The 15,281-nt window shown below is 42.3% G+C and overlaps 1 protein-coding gene across 1 annotated transcript; it reads left to right on the top strand.

Annotated features, from left to right (window-relative positions):
- The first annotated feature begins 215 nt into the window (after window positions 1–215).
- LOC143887636 (uncharacterized) lies at window positions 216–13,143 on the top strand. Its single transcript, XM_077391748.1, has 2 exons — window positions 216–1,533; window positions 11,793–13,143. The coding sequence occupies exon 2, from the start codon at window positions 11,846–11,848 to the stop codon at window positions 12,932–12,934; it is 1,089 nt and encodes a 362-aa protein (XP_077247863.1). The 5' UTR covers window positions 216–1,533; window positions 11,793–11,845; the 3' UTR covers window positions 12,935–13,143.
- Window positions 13,144–15,281: the final 2,138 nt, after the last annotated feature.

Below are 15,281 nucleotides of genomic sequence, written 5' to 3'. Positions count from 1 at the left end.
TGAATGGTGCCCCATTTCTCGAGTCCATTTGTGAATGGTCTTGTCTTATCCTTGAGTCCGTTTGTGAATGGTGCCTCTTTTCTCGAATCCATTTGTGAATGGTATCGTCCTCCTTGAGCCCGTTTGTGAACGGTGCCTCATTTCTCGAGTCCATTTGTGAATGGTCTTGTCTTCTCCTTGAGCCCGTTTGTGAATGGTGCCTCTTTTCTCGAATCCATTTGTGAATCGTATCGTCTTCCTTGAGCCCGTTTGTGAACGGTGCCTCATTTCTCGAGTCCATTTGTGAATGGTCTTGTCTTCTCCTTGAGCCCGTTTGTGAACGGTGCCTCTTTTCTCGAATCCATTTGTGAATGGTATCGTCCTCCTTGAGCCCGTTTGTGATCGGTGCCTCATTTCTCGAGTCCATTTGTGAATGGTCTTGTCTTCTCCTTGAGCCCGTTTGTGAACGGTGCCTCTTTTCTCGAGTCCATTTGTGAATGGTTTTCTATCCTCCTTGAGGCCGTTTGTGAACGGTGCCTCATTGTCCAAGTCCATTTGGGAATGCTTCTTATCCTCGTTGAACCCGCTTGTGAGCGGCGTCTCATCTCCTTCTAAAAACTGTTTGAGAACGATCTTTGTCCTTTCCCTTCAGAATCCATTCGAAAATGATATCTCATTCTCTAATTGCCCGTTTGTGAACGGCGCCGCATCGAATTTTTTTATTCTAGGATTTCATCTAAGGTTTTGCATTATGTTAAGGTGCGTTGTGTCTAGAGAGTCCTTTGTCGATTAAAGCTACGCAAAATGGTTCTGTCATTTTTAACTTTGGTATTCAATGACTACGTCATCTCTACCAAAGAGGGGCATCTGTAGACACCCCATTTTGTTTTGTTTTAATCAACAAATAAATTAGTGTGTTAAATCCATGTGAGAACCCCCTCTATCATTGATTTATATGTTTTAGGTCATTAATATCTTGATCTGACTTTACGGATCATCAATCGGGACAAAATAAGCTAGGGTCACTTCATAGCCCGGACCCTGATTCCATTCCGAGACCCGATTTCCGTAAATCGTTAGATCAATGGCAGATCTTGACCTGGGTCTAACCATCCAAAACCACCTAACCTCTCCTCTCATCCTAACCATCCAAACCTCACCTAACCTCACCTAACCTCTCCTCTCATCCTAACCATCCAAACCTCACCTAACCTCACCTAACCTCACCTAACCTTACCTAACCCCACCTAACCTTACCTAACCTCATCCTCTCATCCTAACCATCCAAAACCACCTAACCTCACCTAACCTCCTATCCCATTCTCCTATAAATACCCTCTCATCCCACCATCCAAGAGGAGAAGAAAAAAGAACCCCTCTCTTAGAAAATTCATCCCTCTCCCTCATCTCTTCAAGGGTTCGGCCATCCTTGCCGGATCGGGTGATTTTATACGTTGGGTGATATATATCAAAAGCAGTCATTATCAAGCAAGGAATCATCTTCAAGGAATTAACATCAAAGAAAAATCAAACACAAAGTGGGTTTCCAAAGAGGTAGGCATTTATTTCAATTCTATGTAGGGTCTGTTTTCATGCATATCTTTTACTTTAAAAGAAAAACCATGTTAGGAAGCATGTAGGGTCCGTTTTCCCCCTGGTTAGCCTCTGGTTAGACCCTGGTTGCACCCAGGTTCGCTGCTGGTTGCACCCAGGTTCGATGCTGGTTGCACCCTGGTTCCCTACTGATTCGCACCCTGGTTTGTACCCTGCTTCCTCCTGGTTAGACCATGGCTAGTCTCGGGTTTGCTCCTAACTTAGACCCAACTCACTAAACCCCATACCCATAAGCCTTAAACCCTATAACCGAGTCACATCAACCCAAGCCATACCTTTGTCCACTCACTGAGGCACACCATTTATCCATAAATCTGGTTACATTAAATCTAACCCAGCCAGGCCACCTGCAGCTTAAGTCAAATCGCCCCAATACAATCCAACCAAGTGGGATCCCAACCCAGCTCAACTGAGTCAACTCTAGCCAACCTCCCTAGTCGAGTTGACCCAACTCTCTAGTCGAGTATGCTCAACCTCTTTAACCGATTGGACTCTCCCCTTAGTTGACTCAATCCAATTCCTTAATCAACCCATCCCAATGCAACCGAGTCGCATTCGACCAAGTGGCGGCCTTCCATGTCACAACCGAGTCATTCCCCTATTCTACTAATGCCCGTTTACACCTAATAGAACTTCCTCCCTTTTGCCTAACCAAGCCATATCCCAACACAATCTGAGTCGCATGTCTGAATCCATTTGGCCGAATCTCATAAGCCCGCCCATTTTGAATTCCCAAAATTCAAACCCTTGATGATTCCTATATGCTCAATTCTTTGATGCAAATTCCCAATTCCAAAATCCCATTGCTAAATCAATGTTTCTGAATCTCAAGTCCAATGCTCAAATACAAACCCGATTCCTGATCCAAATACCAATTCTGTTTTCCAAAATCCAAGTAACCTCCCCAGCGGAACTACGTGTGGCTTGATCCCCATCGCGGGGTACGTAGGCAATTTGGTACTCCCAAGTTCAGTCGCACCTTTCTCTATCTTTCTCATTCCCTCACACTATTTCATCATCTCTTCCATCCCTTTTTTCACTAACCTCAAGAACTGAAATCGATTCACCTCGTGTCTCTCGGAACCGTTGGATTACGGTTTCCGTCGTAAGGACCCTTAGAGCCCAATTTAGGAACACCGGTGTCGTGTCGTGTCCTAAGTTTTAGGGAGTCTTAGGTTTTATGGAGTCCTAGAGTTAGGAGTCCAGCCTCATCACGGACGTTTGCTATGTATAGCAACCGTGCCATAGGTCTAGTTACACTAGTCACCCAATCTTTCCCTAGGACAAGCCTAGTAAACTAGGATGTAGGCAAACCTGCATTAGTCTAAGGGACCATTTGCATTTAGATGAGAATCATATAGCATCTTAGATGAAATCCTAAGATAATAAAATCCTCAACTTGAATTAAATAACTTCTCCTAAAACTGTTGAAACAGTCAATCCCGTCTAGGTCGGTGTCCTAGTTGAGTTAGGCATAAGTAGCTTAGCTTAGGTACACCGAACTACGTCGACTCTGATCCCAGTGAGGCTTGGGTACGTAGGCAGCTTGGATGTCTGATGGCATACCACCCGCGAGTCGGCACCACAAACAAATTGTGGTGTTTTGTATATTAATTTTCTTGTAAATGCTTAATCAAATCACTTAGGACTTTCCATGAAATTAGAATTTTAGGAGAACTTTCACTTAGATTGAATCCAGACAAATTAATAAATCAAGATACACATTTAGGATTCACATTGAAATTAGATCATAGGATGCATGTCACTTAGTTCGCACATTAACATAGAGTTGAATGAGCCATTTAAAATAAATTTAAAAGAGTTAGCTTTTGGAATCGAAGACCGATTATCGGGCAAGAATGGTGCATGTGGTGGATAACTCCCCATACCTTCCATTCTCGTAACCAGGTAGCAAGTCTAGATTTCTGGTTAATTATGGGTCCTAGATCCCACATCTAGGTGGCGACTCTGTCAATCTCTTTCGTGTGGAATTCGGATTGCCTTAGTGATCCCAAGTTCACAGGAAAGACGAATTCAAATCAACAAATAAAATGCACACGCCAATCGCGTGGGAACGAGAGACCAAGAGAGAGAGCGCGGCGGCTCGCGCCCCACACCCCTCTCGCGGGATCTGGGTACCACAACTTTCCATCTAGTGTGATCGACTAGAGCCGCGATGGGTAACTCCCGTGCGCCCTTTAATACGTTGTTGAAAGACTCCGCTGCATTAGTTGTCAACATATTCCACCTAGACCCTTTAAAGTATACATTAGCCCACTTTTCTTTAGGAATCTCAGATATCCATTTCTCTGCTTTTGCATTTTTCGCTTTAATACATTCTATCGTCTCCTTATAGTCTCTCTCCCTTAAAGCATATGCGGCTCTGGAAAAAAGTTTGCAAAGTATTTGGCTCTTAAAGGTCTTCAGGAAATTGGCATTGAGGTGACGAATACAGTAGCTATGATATGATCCCGGCAATGCTTCGTCTATAGCTCTAGGCAAACCCTTCATCCTATCAGAGGAAATAGTGAATTCGTTGTTGTTTTTTTCTGCTGCTATCACCCTTTGGCGGAGTAAACGAAGAAACCATAGCCAGCTCTCATACATCTCATTCTCAACCACTGCATATGCTAACGGAAATAATCCACCGTCACCATCTACTGCAGTGGCAGCTAATAAAATTCCTTTATACTTGCCTCGCAAATGTGTCCCATCAATCAGTATCAGTGGTCTAATTGTTCGACTGAAGGCACGAATGCTAGGGCTGAATGACCAAAATAAACGACAAAATGTATTATCTCCACCCGTCCATAGCTGACGACTTCGATATACACACATAATGGTACCAGGATTGCATCTCTCCATCTCTTCAGCATATGCAGGAAGGATGCGGTAAGACGCTTCGGCATTTCCACACATTTTTTCGTGTATAATGACCTTCGCATTGAAAGCCTTCACATAGCTTATGGTTATACCCCACTTATCCTTGATGTATGCTCTTATCAAAGTAGGCCTCACGTCTCCTGGGCAGGGAAATAACCCAAGACAGGTGTCTGCTGCCCAAGCTGCTGTGACAAGGGGATGGTCATTACCCCTCATAGTACCTGAGCATGTATGCTCTGGCACAAACCTTTTTACCATAACATGATCCAAAGAAATTCTCCCACTGATTCTGAAGGGGCAACTTTTATCCTTGCATCTAACAGCATACTTTGTAGGCTTTGAATCTACTGGGACGAATACAAACTTCCGTTCAATTGCGTACTCTTTCACTTTGTTCTTAAATACTTTCAAATTCGGGAAGATTCCCCCCACCTTCATCTCCTCAAGTCCTATACGTCCCTCATTTAATTCATCTACAACCATCTCATCTACTTCCAACCGCTCCCTTCTATATGTATTACACAACGGGTCGCCCACAACGTTCTGTACACCAACGAGGGGGCGTACAGCTTCGCACTCATCTTCCTTACCAAAGTCACCTTCGCGCACACTGTCCTCAACGAAGTCATCATCACCAAATGAATCATCACCCTTTATACTATTACCATCCTCGCATTCAATGCCATCACTAACATGCATATCACTATGGAAATCCCTGCTGAACTCTGCATCGTGCCTGCACAGTAGGGAGTACGTTAGAATGAATATTGTATGAGAGAAACATAGAACTGGCGAAGTAAATGTAATTAGTAATTACAAGATTACATGGCAGTGCTCATATGTTACCATGTATTTTCCTCTGTCACATTAAAAATAGGGTCCTCATAGTCTTCGTTCAAGTCCACTGAATATCTATTCGGATTCCGAGGAATATTGGTATCTTCTCGGTTTCTGCCCAATATTTGTATGTTCTTCGGAGCACCAACGTCATTTCAATTAGATGTTGCTGACGCTGCACGGATGGATTTATTTATGAGGTTCAATGGCGGTTCAAGAGGACGAGAAGAAGGATCACAAATATTTCCATATAAAATAGGATATTCATAATGTTGAATTCGATCCCTCATATTCCTGAGCAATGACAAATTTCACATCACCTAATAGTGTAATGGAATGAGAGTTCAAAGAATGAAAATTTCCACCTTACTGAATATTTTACCTCCGGATGGGGATCGGTGCAGAACTAATTCCTCCTACTCTGTACTCTTTGGTTATGTACAGGCTCATACAATTGAAGAGGCTATTCTCAAAAAGCATCATCACCATAGCTACGTCATCGTCATTTCGAATGTCGTACAACACGATTTGATATGGATCCACCACATATCGACATTGTATAGATTGTGAGATACCGGTTGCTGTGGTATGGATTTTTTGGTGAACTAGAGACTCAAATTCTTTAAATTTTATATTCCGATTCACAATTAAAGACATCTTCGTCCCTCCAATATACTCAAATGATACTTTATCCTTCAAGTACCCATCAACGTGTAACATAAAAGAAGCCATTCTTTCCACCATTTTCGCAAACCCTATTAGGATAAGAACCAATATTAAACCCCCATAAAATTAGAATACAAAGTAATATATGAACAACCATTTACAATGATACAACCACAATTGGAACAATAAGTTCCCTACTCTTGGAAGCACACTTTTATTCCTTCGAACCACAGCGGAACCACATTTTATACCTCGGAACAACATTTTATACCCCGGGAACCATTACGGATTCACATTCTATACCTCTGAACCACTACGGAACCACATTTTATACCCCACAACCACTATGGAACCACATTTTATACCACGTAACCAGTGCGGAACCACATTTTATATCTCGGAACCACTACGGAACCACATTTTCTACCCCGGAACCACTACGGAACCACATTTTATACCCACTTATCCACTACGGAACCATATTTTATACCCCACTACCACTATGGAACCACATTTTATACCTCGGAACCACTACGGAACCACATTTTCTAGCCCGGAACCTCTAGGGAACCACATTTTATACCCCCGGAACCACTACGAAACCACATTTTATACCCCACAACAACTATGGAACCACATTTTATAGCTCCGAACCAGTAGGAAACCGCATTTTCTACCCCGGAACCACTACGGAACCACATTTATTACCCCAGGACCACTCGGGAACCACATTTCATACCTCGGAACCACTAGGAAACCACATTTTCTACCCCACAACCACTACAGAACCACATTTTATACCTCCGAAGAATTACGGAACCACATTTTCTACCCCGGAACCACTAGACAACCACATTTATTACCCCGGGACCACTCGGGAACCACATTTCATACCTCGGAACCACTAGGGAACCACATTTTCTACCCCACAACCACTACGGAACCACATTTTATACCTCCGAAGAATTACGGAACCACATTTTCTACCCCGGAACCACTAGACAACCACATTTATTACCCCGGGACCACTCGGGAACCACATTTCATACCTCGGAACCACTAGGGAACCACATTTTCTACCCCACAACCACTACGGAACCACATTTTATACCTCCGAAGAATTACGGAACCACATTTTCTACCCCGGAACCACTAGACAACCACATTTATTACCCCGGGACCACTCGGGAACCACATTTCATATCTCGGAACCACTAGGGAACCACATTTTCTACCCCACAACCACTACGGAACCACAACCACATTTTCTACCCCCGGAACCACTACGAAACCACATTTTATACCCCACAACAACTATGGAACCACATTTTATAGCTCCGAACCAGTAGGAAACCGCATTTTCTACCCCGGAACCACTACGGAACCACATTTATTACCCCAGGACCACTCGGGAACCACATTTCATACCTCCGAACCACTAGGGAACCACATTTTCTACCCCACAACCACTACAGAACCACATTTTATACCTCCGAAGAATTACGGAACAACATTTTCTACCCCGGAACCACTAGACAACCACATTTATTACCCCGGGACCACTCGGGAACCACATTTCATACCTCGGAACCACTAGGGAACCACATTTTCTACCCCACAACCACTACGGAACCACATTTTATACCTCCGAAGAATTACGGAACCACATTTTCTACCCCGGAACCACTACACAACCACATTTATTACCCCGGGACCACTCGGGAACCACATTTCATACCTCGGAACCACTAGGGAACCACATTTTCTACCCCACAACCACTACGGAACCACAACCACATTTTCTACCCCGGAACCACTACGGAACCACATTTTCTACCTAGGAACCTCTAGAGAAGCACATTTTATACCCCGGAACCACTACGAAACCACATTTTAGACCCCACTACCACTATGGAACCACATTTTATACCACGTAACCACTACGGGATCAATTTTTCTACTCCGCAACCACAAGGGAACCACATTTTATATCTCGGAACCACTACGAAACCACATTTTCTACCCCGGAACCTCTAGGGAACCACATTTTATACCATGGAACCACTACGGAACCACATTTTATTCCCCACAACCACTATGGAACCACATTTTATACCACGTAACCAGTACGGAACCACATTTTATATCTCGGAACCACTACGGAACCACATTTTCTACCCCGGAACCTCTAGGGAACCACATTTTAGACCCCACTACCACTATGGAACCACATTTTATACCACGTAACCACTACGGGATCAGTTTTTCTACTCCGCAACCACTAGGGAACCACATTTTATATCTCGGAACCACTACGGAACCACATTTTCTACCCCGGAACCTCTAGGGAACCACATTTTATACCATGGAACCACTACGGAAGCACATTTGATACCCCACAACCACTATGGAACCACATTTTATACCACGTATCCAGTACGGAACCACATTTTATATCTCGGAACCACTACGGAACCACATTTTCTACCCCGGAACCTCTAGGGAACCACATTTTATACCATGGAACCACTACGGAACCACATTTTATACCCCACAACCACTATGGAACCACATTTTATACCACGTATCCAGTACGGAACCACATTTTATATCTCGGAACCACTACGGAACCACATTTTCTACCCCGGAACCACTACGGAACCACATTTTATACCTCAGAACCACATTTTATACCCACTTATCCACTACGGAACCACATTTTATACCCCACTACCACTATGGAACCACATTTTATACCTCGGAACCACTACGGAACCACATTTTCTACCCCGGAACCTCTAGGGAACCACATTTATACCCCCAGAACCACTACGAAACCACATTTTATACCCCACAACAACTATGGAACCACATTTTATACCACGTAACCACTACGGAACCACATTTTCTACCCTGGAACCACTAGGGAAACACATTTTATACCCCGGAACCACATTTTATACCCCACAACCACTATGAAACCACATTTTATACCACGTAACCTCTACGGAACCACATTTTATACCTCGGAACCACTTTCGAACCACATTTTCTACCCTGGAACCACTACGGAACCACATTTTATACCCCAGAAGCACTAGGGAACCACATTTTATACCCCACAACCACTATGGAACCACATTTTATACCACGTAACTACTACGGAATCACATTTTATACCTCCGAACCAGTAAGGAACCACATTTTCTACCCCGGAACCACTAGAGAACCACACTTCATACCCCGGAACCACTACGGAAGCACATTTTCTACCACGGAACCACCAGGGAACCATATTTATTACCCCGGGACCCCTCGGGAACCACATTTCATACCCCGGAACCACTAGGGAACCGCATTTTATACCCCGGGACCACTACGAAACCACATTTTATACCTTGTAACCACTACGGAACGACATTTTATACCCTCGAACGACTAGGGAACCACATTTTCAACCCTGGAACCACTTCGGGACCACATTTTATACGCTGGAACCACTAGGGAACCACATTTCATACCCCATAACCACTAGGGAACCACATTTTCTACCCCACAACCACTACGGAACCACATTTTATACCTCAGAACCTCATTTTATACCTCCGAACCAGTAGGAAACCACATTTTCTACCCCGGAACCACTACGAAACCACATTTATTACCCCAGGACCACTCGTGAACCACATTTCATACCTCGGAACCACTAGGGAACCACATTTTCTACCCCACAACCACTACAGAACCACATTTTATACCTCCGAAGAATTACGGAACCACATTTTCTACCCCGGAACCACTACACAACCACATTTATTACCCCGGGACCACTCGGGAACCACATTTCATACCTCGGAACCACTAGGGAACCACATTTTCTACCCCAAAACCACTACGGAACCACATTTTATACCTCCGAAGAATTACGGAACCACATTTTCTACCCCGGAACCACTACGGAACCACATTTTATACCCGGGAACCACTACGGAACCACATTTGATACCCCACAACCACTACGGAACCCCATTTTATACCTCCTAACCACTAGGGAAACACCTTTTATACCCCGGAACCACTACGGAACCACATTTTATACCCCACAACCACTACGGAACCACATTTTATACCTCGTAACCACTACGGAACCATATTTTCTACCTCGCAACCTCTACGGAACCACATTTGATACCTCGGAACCACATTTGATTGTATGCTCCCTTGTATCTATCATTCCTCCTAATTGTACGAGTTTATGAACTGACATTGCCAACCTTTTACTAATTTAGGCGACCCAAAAGGAAAAAAAAATTGATTGATTTTGTAGTGAAAAAACATGGCCAAAGTAAAACCTAGTCGAGTCGTTCAAGTTAACGATTAACTTGGGGCACTATTCAACCAATTACCAAACGGTCCAAACTCACATCATGACTGGGTTAGCATTCATAAACAGCTAAATATAAGAACTGATAGGCTTTTTTGGGCAATACTAAATCCAATGAAACATGCTAGTAATTAAAAGGTCCAAATGCTGATTGACTCGATGAAACGGCTAGTGAGTTGTTGACTCTTCAATAGCGCTTATAGATTCCAAAAACGGAATGTCACAGTGAGCAGGGATAGGTGACAACCACCAAGCACCAACTTATGCACATGTATGATTTTCTCATTTATTTACCTTACAAAGTAGTCAAATACAGGAAGGAAGGGGGTGCCCTGCATAAAACAACGGGGTCCAAACATAATCTCCTTTGAAAAGATTCGCTTCCATTTACTACCCAATTCATTCGTCTTCTCCGAAGCAGGAAAAAAGGGAAAAGGCAAAGTTTTCAATGGCTCTCGCAGCTCCTGTCTTCTCGCCTCCAATTCCCGCCAAATGAACCACAAATTCCCTCTTCTTTCCCCCCATTTTATCCTCAACTCTTACTGAAAAACAAAGATCTATAAATAACAAAGACTATCCTTTATATTTCCAACAGGGAATAAGAAAAACAAAGATACATATTAGAAACTGGCATATCGAATGTCTCACAAGACAGCAACATTATTCTATCAATGTCATCCAGTGAGTCAATGGATTACCTGGCTAAGGCAGCCCTCTGTTCGTGAAAGTCAAATGTATAGATATGGCCAACAGGAGCAACAGCCCTTGCAAGAGAGGTTGTTAGAGAACCACTTCCAGTGCCCGACTCAAGAACCAGACAGCCAGGGATAACTTCCAAGTATGAAATCACAAAGCTAATATCCACAATATATAAAATCTGGGGACTATGGCTTAGAACCAGAGTCCACAACTAGGAGTAGGAGGAAACAGATAAACAAATCCCCCCTTATTGCTCAGCACCTTGGATCCAAAAGGCCTCCCAACCCAATCAGAATGCCTAAAAACACCAAATCAATTCTGGAGCTCTGAACCTTCACATACTTTGATGGCCTTCATGATGTCATGCCTCTCATACACGAGAACCAGGTCCCATTGCATATGCAGCGCTGGAAAGAGTTCCTCTTTGTTGGGTCAATGGGCAGCATCCTCAAAATCTTATACAAAAGATCACACAGCTTCAACTACTTTTCACTGCCATATGTGAAATTTTGTATGTTGAGCCTAATAGAACATAAGAAAATAACCACGCATAAATAATCATAAAAAATGGAATTATGGGGAAAATATGATTGGATCTAAAATTCGAGCCGGTGATAGTGATCCATAATCGTTTCCTTGAATCAACCTATTCTTTTCCTTCTTTTTTTTGAATATTAAATAACATGACCTTTCCTATGCATTTACTAATATGTAAGAAGAGTTTTTCTAGGTTTTAAGGTTAAAGAGGAAAGATCGATTGAGCAGCAACCTCATTAAGTTACAATGGTGTGCATATGTATGGTTCTCTGGCACAATTCAGTATGGTTCTCTGGTAATATTCCGAAGCATGCGTTCACCTGCTGGCAAGCCATCATCTCTCGTCTCTTAACCAATGACAGACTAATCCGGCATGGTCTTCGGATATCTCCCAATTGCTTCCTCTGCCTTCATAGTGCTGAATCTGCCAACCACCTCTTCTTCGATTGTGGGTTCTCTAAGTGGATTTGGGGAACAATTCTGAGGAATCTGAACTTCAAAAGGAAAATTCTAAATTTACACCTTGAGGAAGAATGGATTAGATCCAAATTCAAGGGAAATGGACAGCTAAGTACAGCCATTAGGCTCCTCTTCCAGGCCACGATCTACTCTATCTGGTCTGAGAGGAATGAGAGAGCCCATAACAAACCTGGTAAGCACAAGCAACATGTTCTGTCTCATATTCTGTCTCTGGTTAAATCCAAACTCGTTGCATTGCAAAGAAATGATGTCCCAAACCAGAATAGCTCCTGTTGCGCAGCGCTCTTTAACCTCCCCTGCCATCCAAAAGATCCGACCCCAAAACTCGTTTCTTGGGTCAAGCCCCCTCCTGCTTGGGTCAAAATTAACACGGATGCTTCTCTTCTAAATGATATTGGCGGGTTGGGTGGTCTCATTAGGAACCCAGAAGGCAACTGTCTGAAATTTTTTTCAGTCAGAGTAAAAAATCATCCTATTTACCTGTTAGAGCTCCAGGCCCTGCTCAGGGGAATTCAGCTTGCAGCCAGACACCATTTCCCTCATGTTTGGTTGGAATCTGACTCTTCCTCAGCTGTCAATATGATCAATGGTAATTCCCAATGCACCTGGAAGGCTATCCCTACTCTTGCTATAATAAAAAAGACTCTTCTCAACTTCAATGCGTGGAGGATATCCCATATTTGGCGAGAGGGTAATGCTGCTGCTGATCTACTCTCGAAAATTGACTTTCCCTCCAAAGGGGAAGACTTAGACCTGCTGATCAATGATGGGAGCTCGCCTCGGCCTTCCCCTATCCAAGATTTCCTGGACCAAATTGCTCTAGACTCCTCTGGAGCTATCTTCACCAGACTGTAATGTGGTTTTCTTTATTGTTGTTGCTGGCTCTATGCCTTTGCTGCCCTCGTGGCCCCCCTAATTTGTAATGTTTTTGTTGTTTAATATATCTGGTCGGGGTCCTGCCTAACCCCAGCTTACCTACCAAAAAAAAAAAAAATGGTGTGCATATGTAGTGCATATCGAGCTCTAGTGTAGATCATTTCATACCACCCATCGGGCAGAGTACGTCTCTGATCCTCCAAGGCCCCAAAATCACATATAATGGAAAATTCAAACTATTTGATTAAATGCATTTGAGTTGTTGAATATGGATCAAAACTTATCAAATTTCTATTACTGTTCATTCGTAGGCAATTGATTGGATGGTTAAGATCATCCAATCAGGCATAAGAAGATGATGAACATACTCCATGGACCTCTTTGGCTGCCACAAAAATTAGTTCTTATTTGTAAATGGGACAATAAATCCTTTTTCGAAGGCAATAACTATATTGTTTCTAAAACTATAATAACTGTTATTTGCAAAAAAATCAGATTAAAGTCCTAACTCCCTGTTCAATTAATATGTATAATCCCATATTCAATTAAGCACTATGAACAGAAATTCGAAAAAAATGCTATGAGAAGCTGCAGAACAGACCCACCTCTTGATCTTTCCTTCCAATACTATCTAAATGAATGGTAAGGCATTCTATATCTCTTCTTCCCCTATTCTTAGTATAACAACTGAATGGATGATATGATCTTCGATCCTGATCTGATCCTGATCATCCAATTGTGGATCCCACCTCATTCACAATACTTAATATGATGAAAGCATCCCCACATTTGCTAACACAATAGATGGATGGATTTCTCTAACAAATTACAATAAACACCTTCAAGGAATGACGGCAACAACCAAACAAATTGGCACACATGACTTAAGCACACAACTATCAAGTATATCAGCATTGATATGATGGGATATATACGTGATAAGGGTAACTGTTGAATCATTCCATTCTTTGATGCTCTACCGAATCAAAGAGACCTGGATCATATACTCAAGCACACAACTATGAAATATATTAGTACTAACTATGAAACATCTAATAAAATCACTGGTAAAGCTATCAAACGAAGGAATATCATAATTCTTTTGGGCCAATAAGACATGACAGTTATTTCCTCCTCTAAATCCTGAAAAGAAAAGGCTTAGTTTCAAAAAAATAAAAAGAAAAAGAAAAGAGATTAAAATCTCTTCCACCAATGAACTCAAGACCCCACTCTCATAATGCAGTCCAATGATAGCTAAAGAAAAACATGAATTTGTGACAAATACATGAAAAATATAAGAATGAGATTAATCAAACAAAATTTAAATACTATGAGGCAAGCCCAAAAGAATGCATGAAAAGGGGGAAGATTCTACAAATTAATACTAAACCAGCACATACTCGATGTATTCCAACGGCTGTAAAGGAACATATGACCATCAAAGATCTATTATCATTACTGAAAGAACTGAAATTCTTGTGTACCAAACAGAAGCAATTCACATACTGGAAGAACCGAAAAAATCAAAATCTAATTTTTTAATTAGTTTAAATGTATCTCGATCATCGATTTCAGCAGCTAGACAATCGAGCAACCCTTAAAAGGAAAAAAAAATATAATCTGAAATGGGTATGTGAGATTACTTACCCGATAGCCATTTCTTCTGCAAATTACCTCTTACACGATTCTCTGAAAAATGAGGAAGAAGAGAGAAAAACGTGGGGACTAGAGCTTCCAAAGGATGACAATGGCTGCACTGGTATTTTTCAGGTTGGCTGGGTGAGGAGAGGAAGAAGAAAGAAAAACGTGGGGATTAGACCTTCCAAAGGATGGGAATGGCTCTGTATTTTTTACGTTCCCTGGGTAAGGTGAGGAAGAAGAAAGAAAATGAGCTTAAGAAATGGTGGGAAAATGAATGAAAGTGAGGGTATATTTGTCATAATACTTATACTCTCTCACCTGACAGCCATTTTTTAATAATTTTTAAATATCTACCCTTTATTAACAATTTAGCATAATCTTTGCATTTTCTTCATCATTTGCCCAAAAAAAAACAAGTTACCCATTTAACTCAACCTGGGTTTAGATGAGTTGACGTAGGTGAGTTTTTTGTTTACTTGGCCCATCATTTAAAAACTGATTCAATTGAAACATGTGTAGGTTGCGAGCTGGGGTGCATACCTACTGAAAAGAAATGTATTGGCCATGTCCTTCGCGCCTAGGGACTCGCACCAGGCACAAGTGCAGTTTGCTTTGGAAAGAGGTGTTCGTGCTAGTATTGGGGTTCTTGGAACCATAAAACTCCCATACCCATCTAGAACCTTTG

This window comes from Tasmannia lanceolata, unplaced genomic scaffold, assembly GCF_043159265.1.
Source record: "Tasmannia lanceolata isolate RefF3 unplaced genomic scaffold, GAP_Taslan_0.1 ptg000012l, whole genome shotgun sequence".
Classification (NCBI taxonomy): domain Eukaryota; kingdom Viridiplantae; phylum Streptophyta; class Magnoliopsida; order Canellales; family Winteraceae; genus Tasmannia; species Tasmannia lanceolata.
The sequence above is the reverse complement of the archived record's forward strand: the minus strand, read 5'-3'. Positions and strand labels throughout refer to the sequence as shown.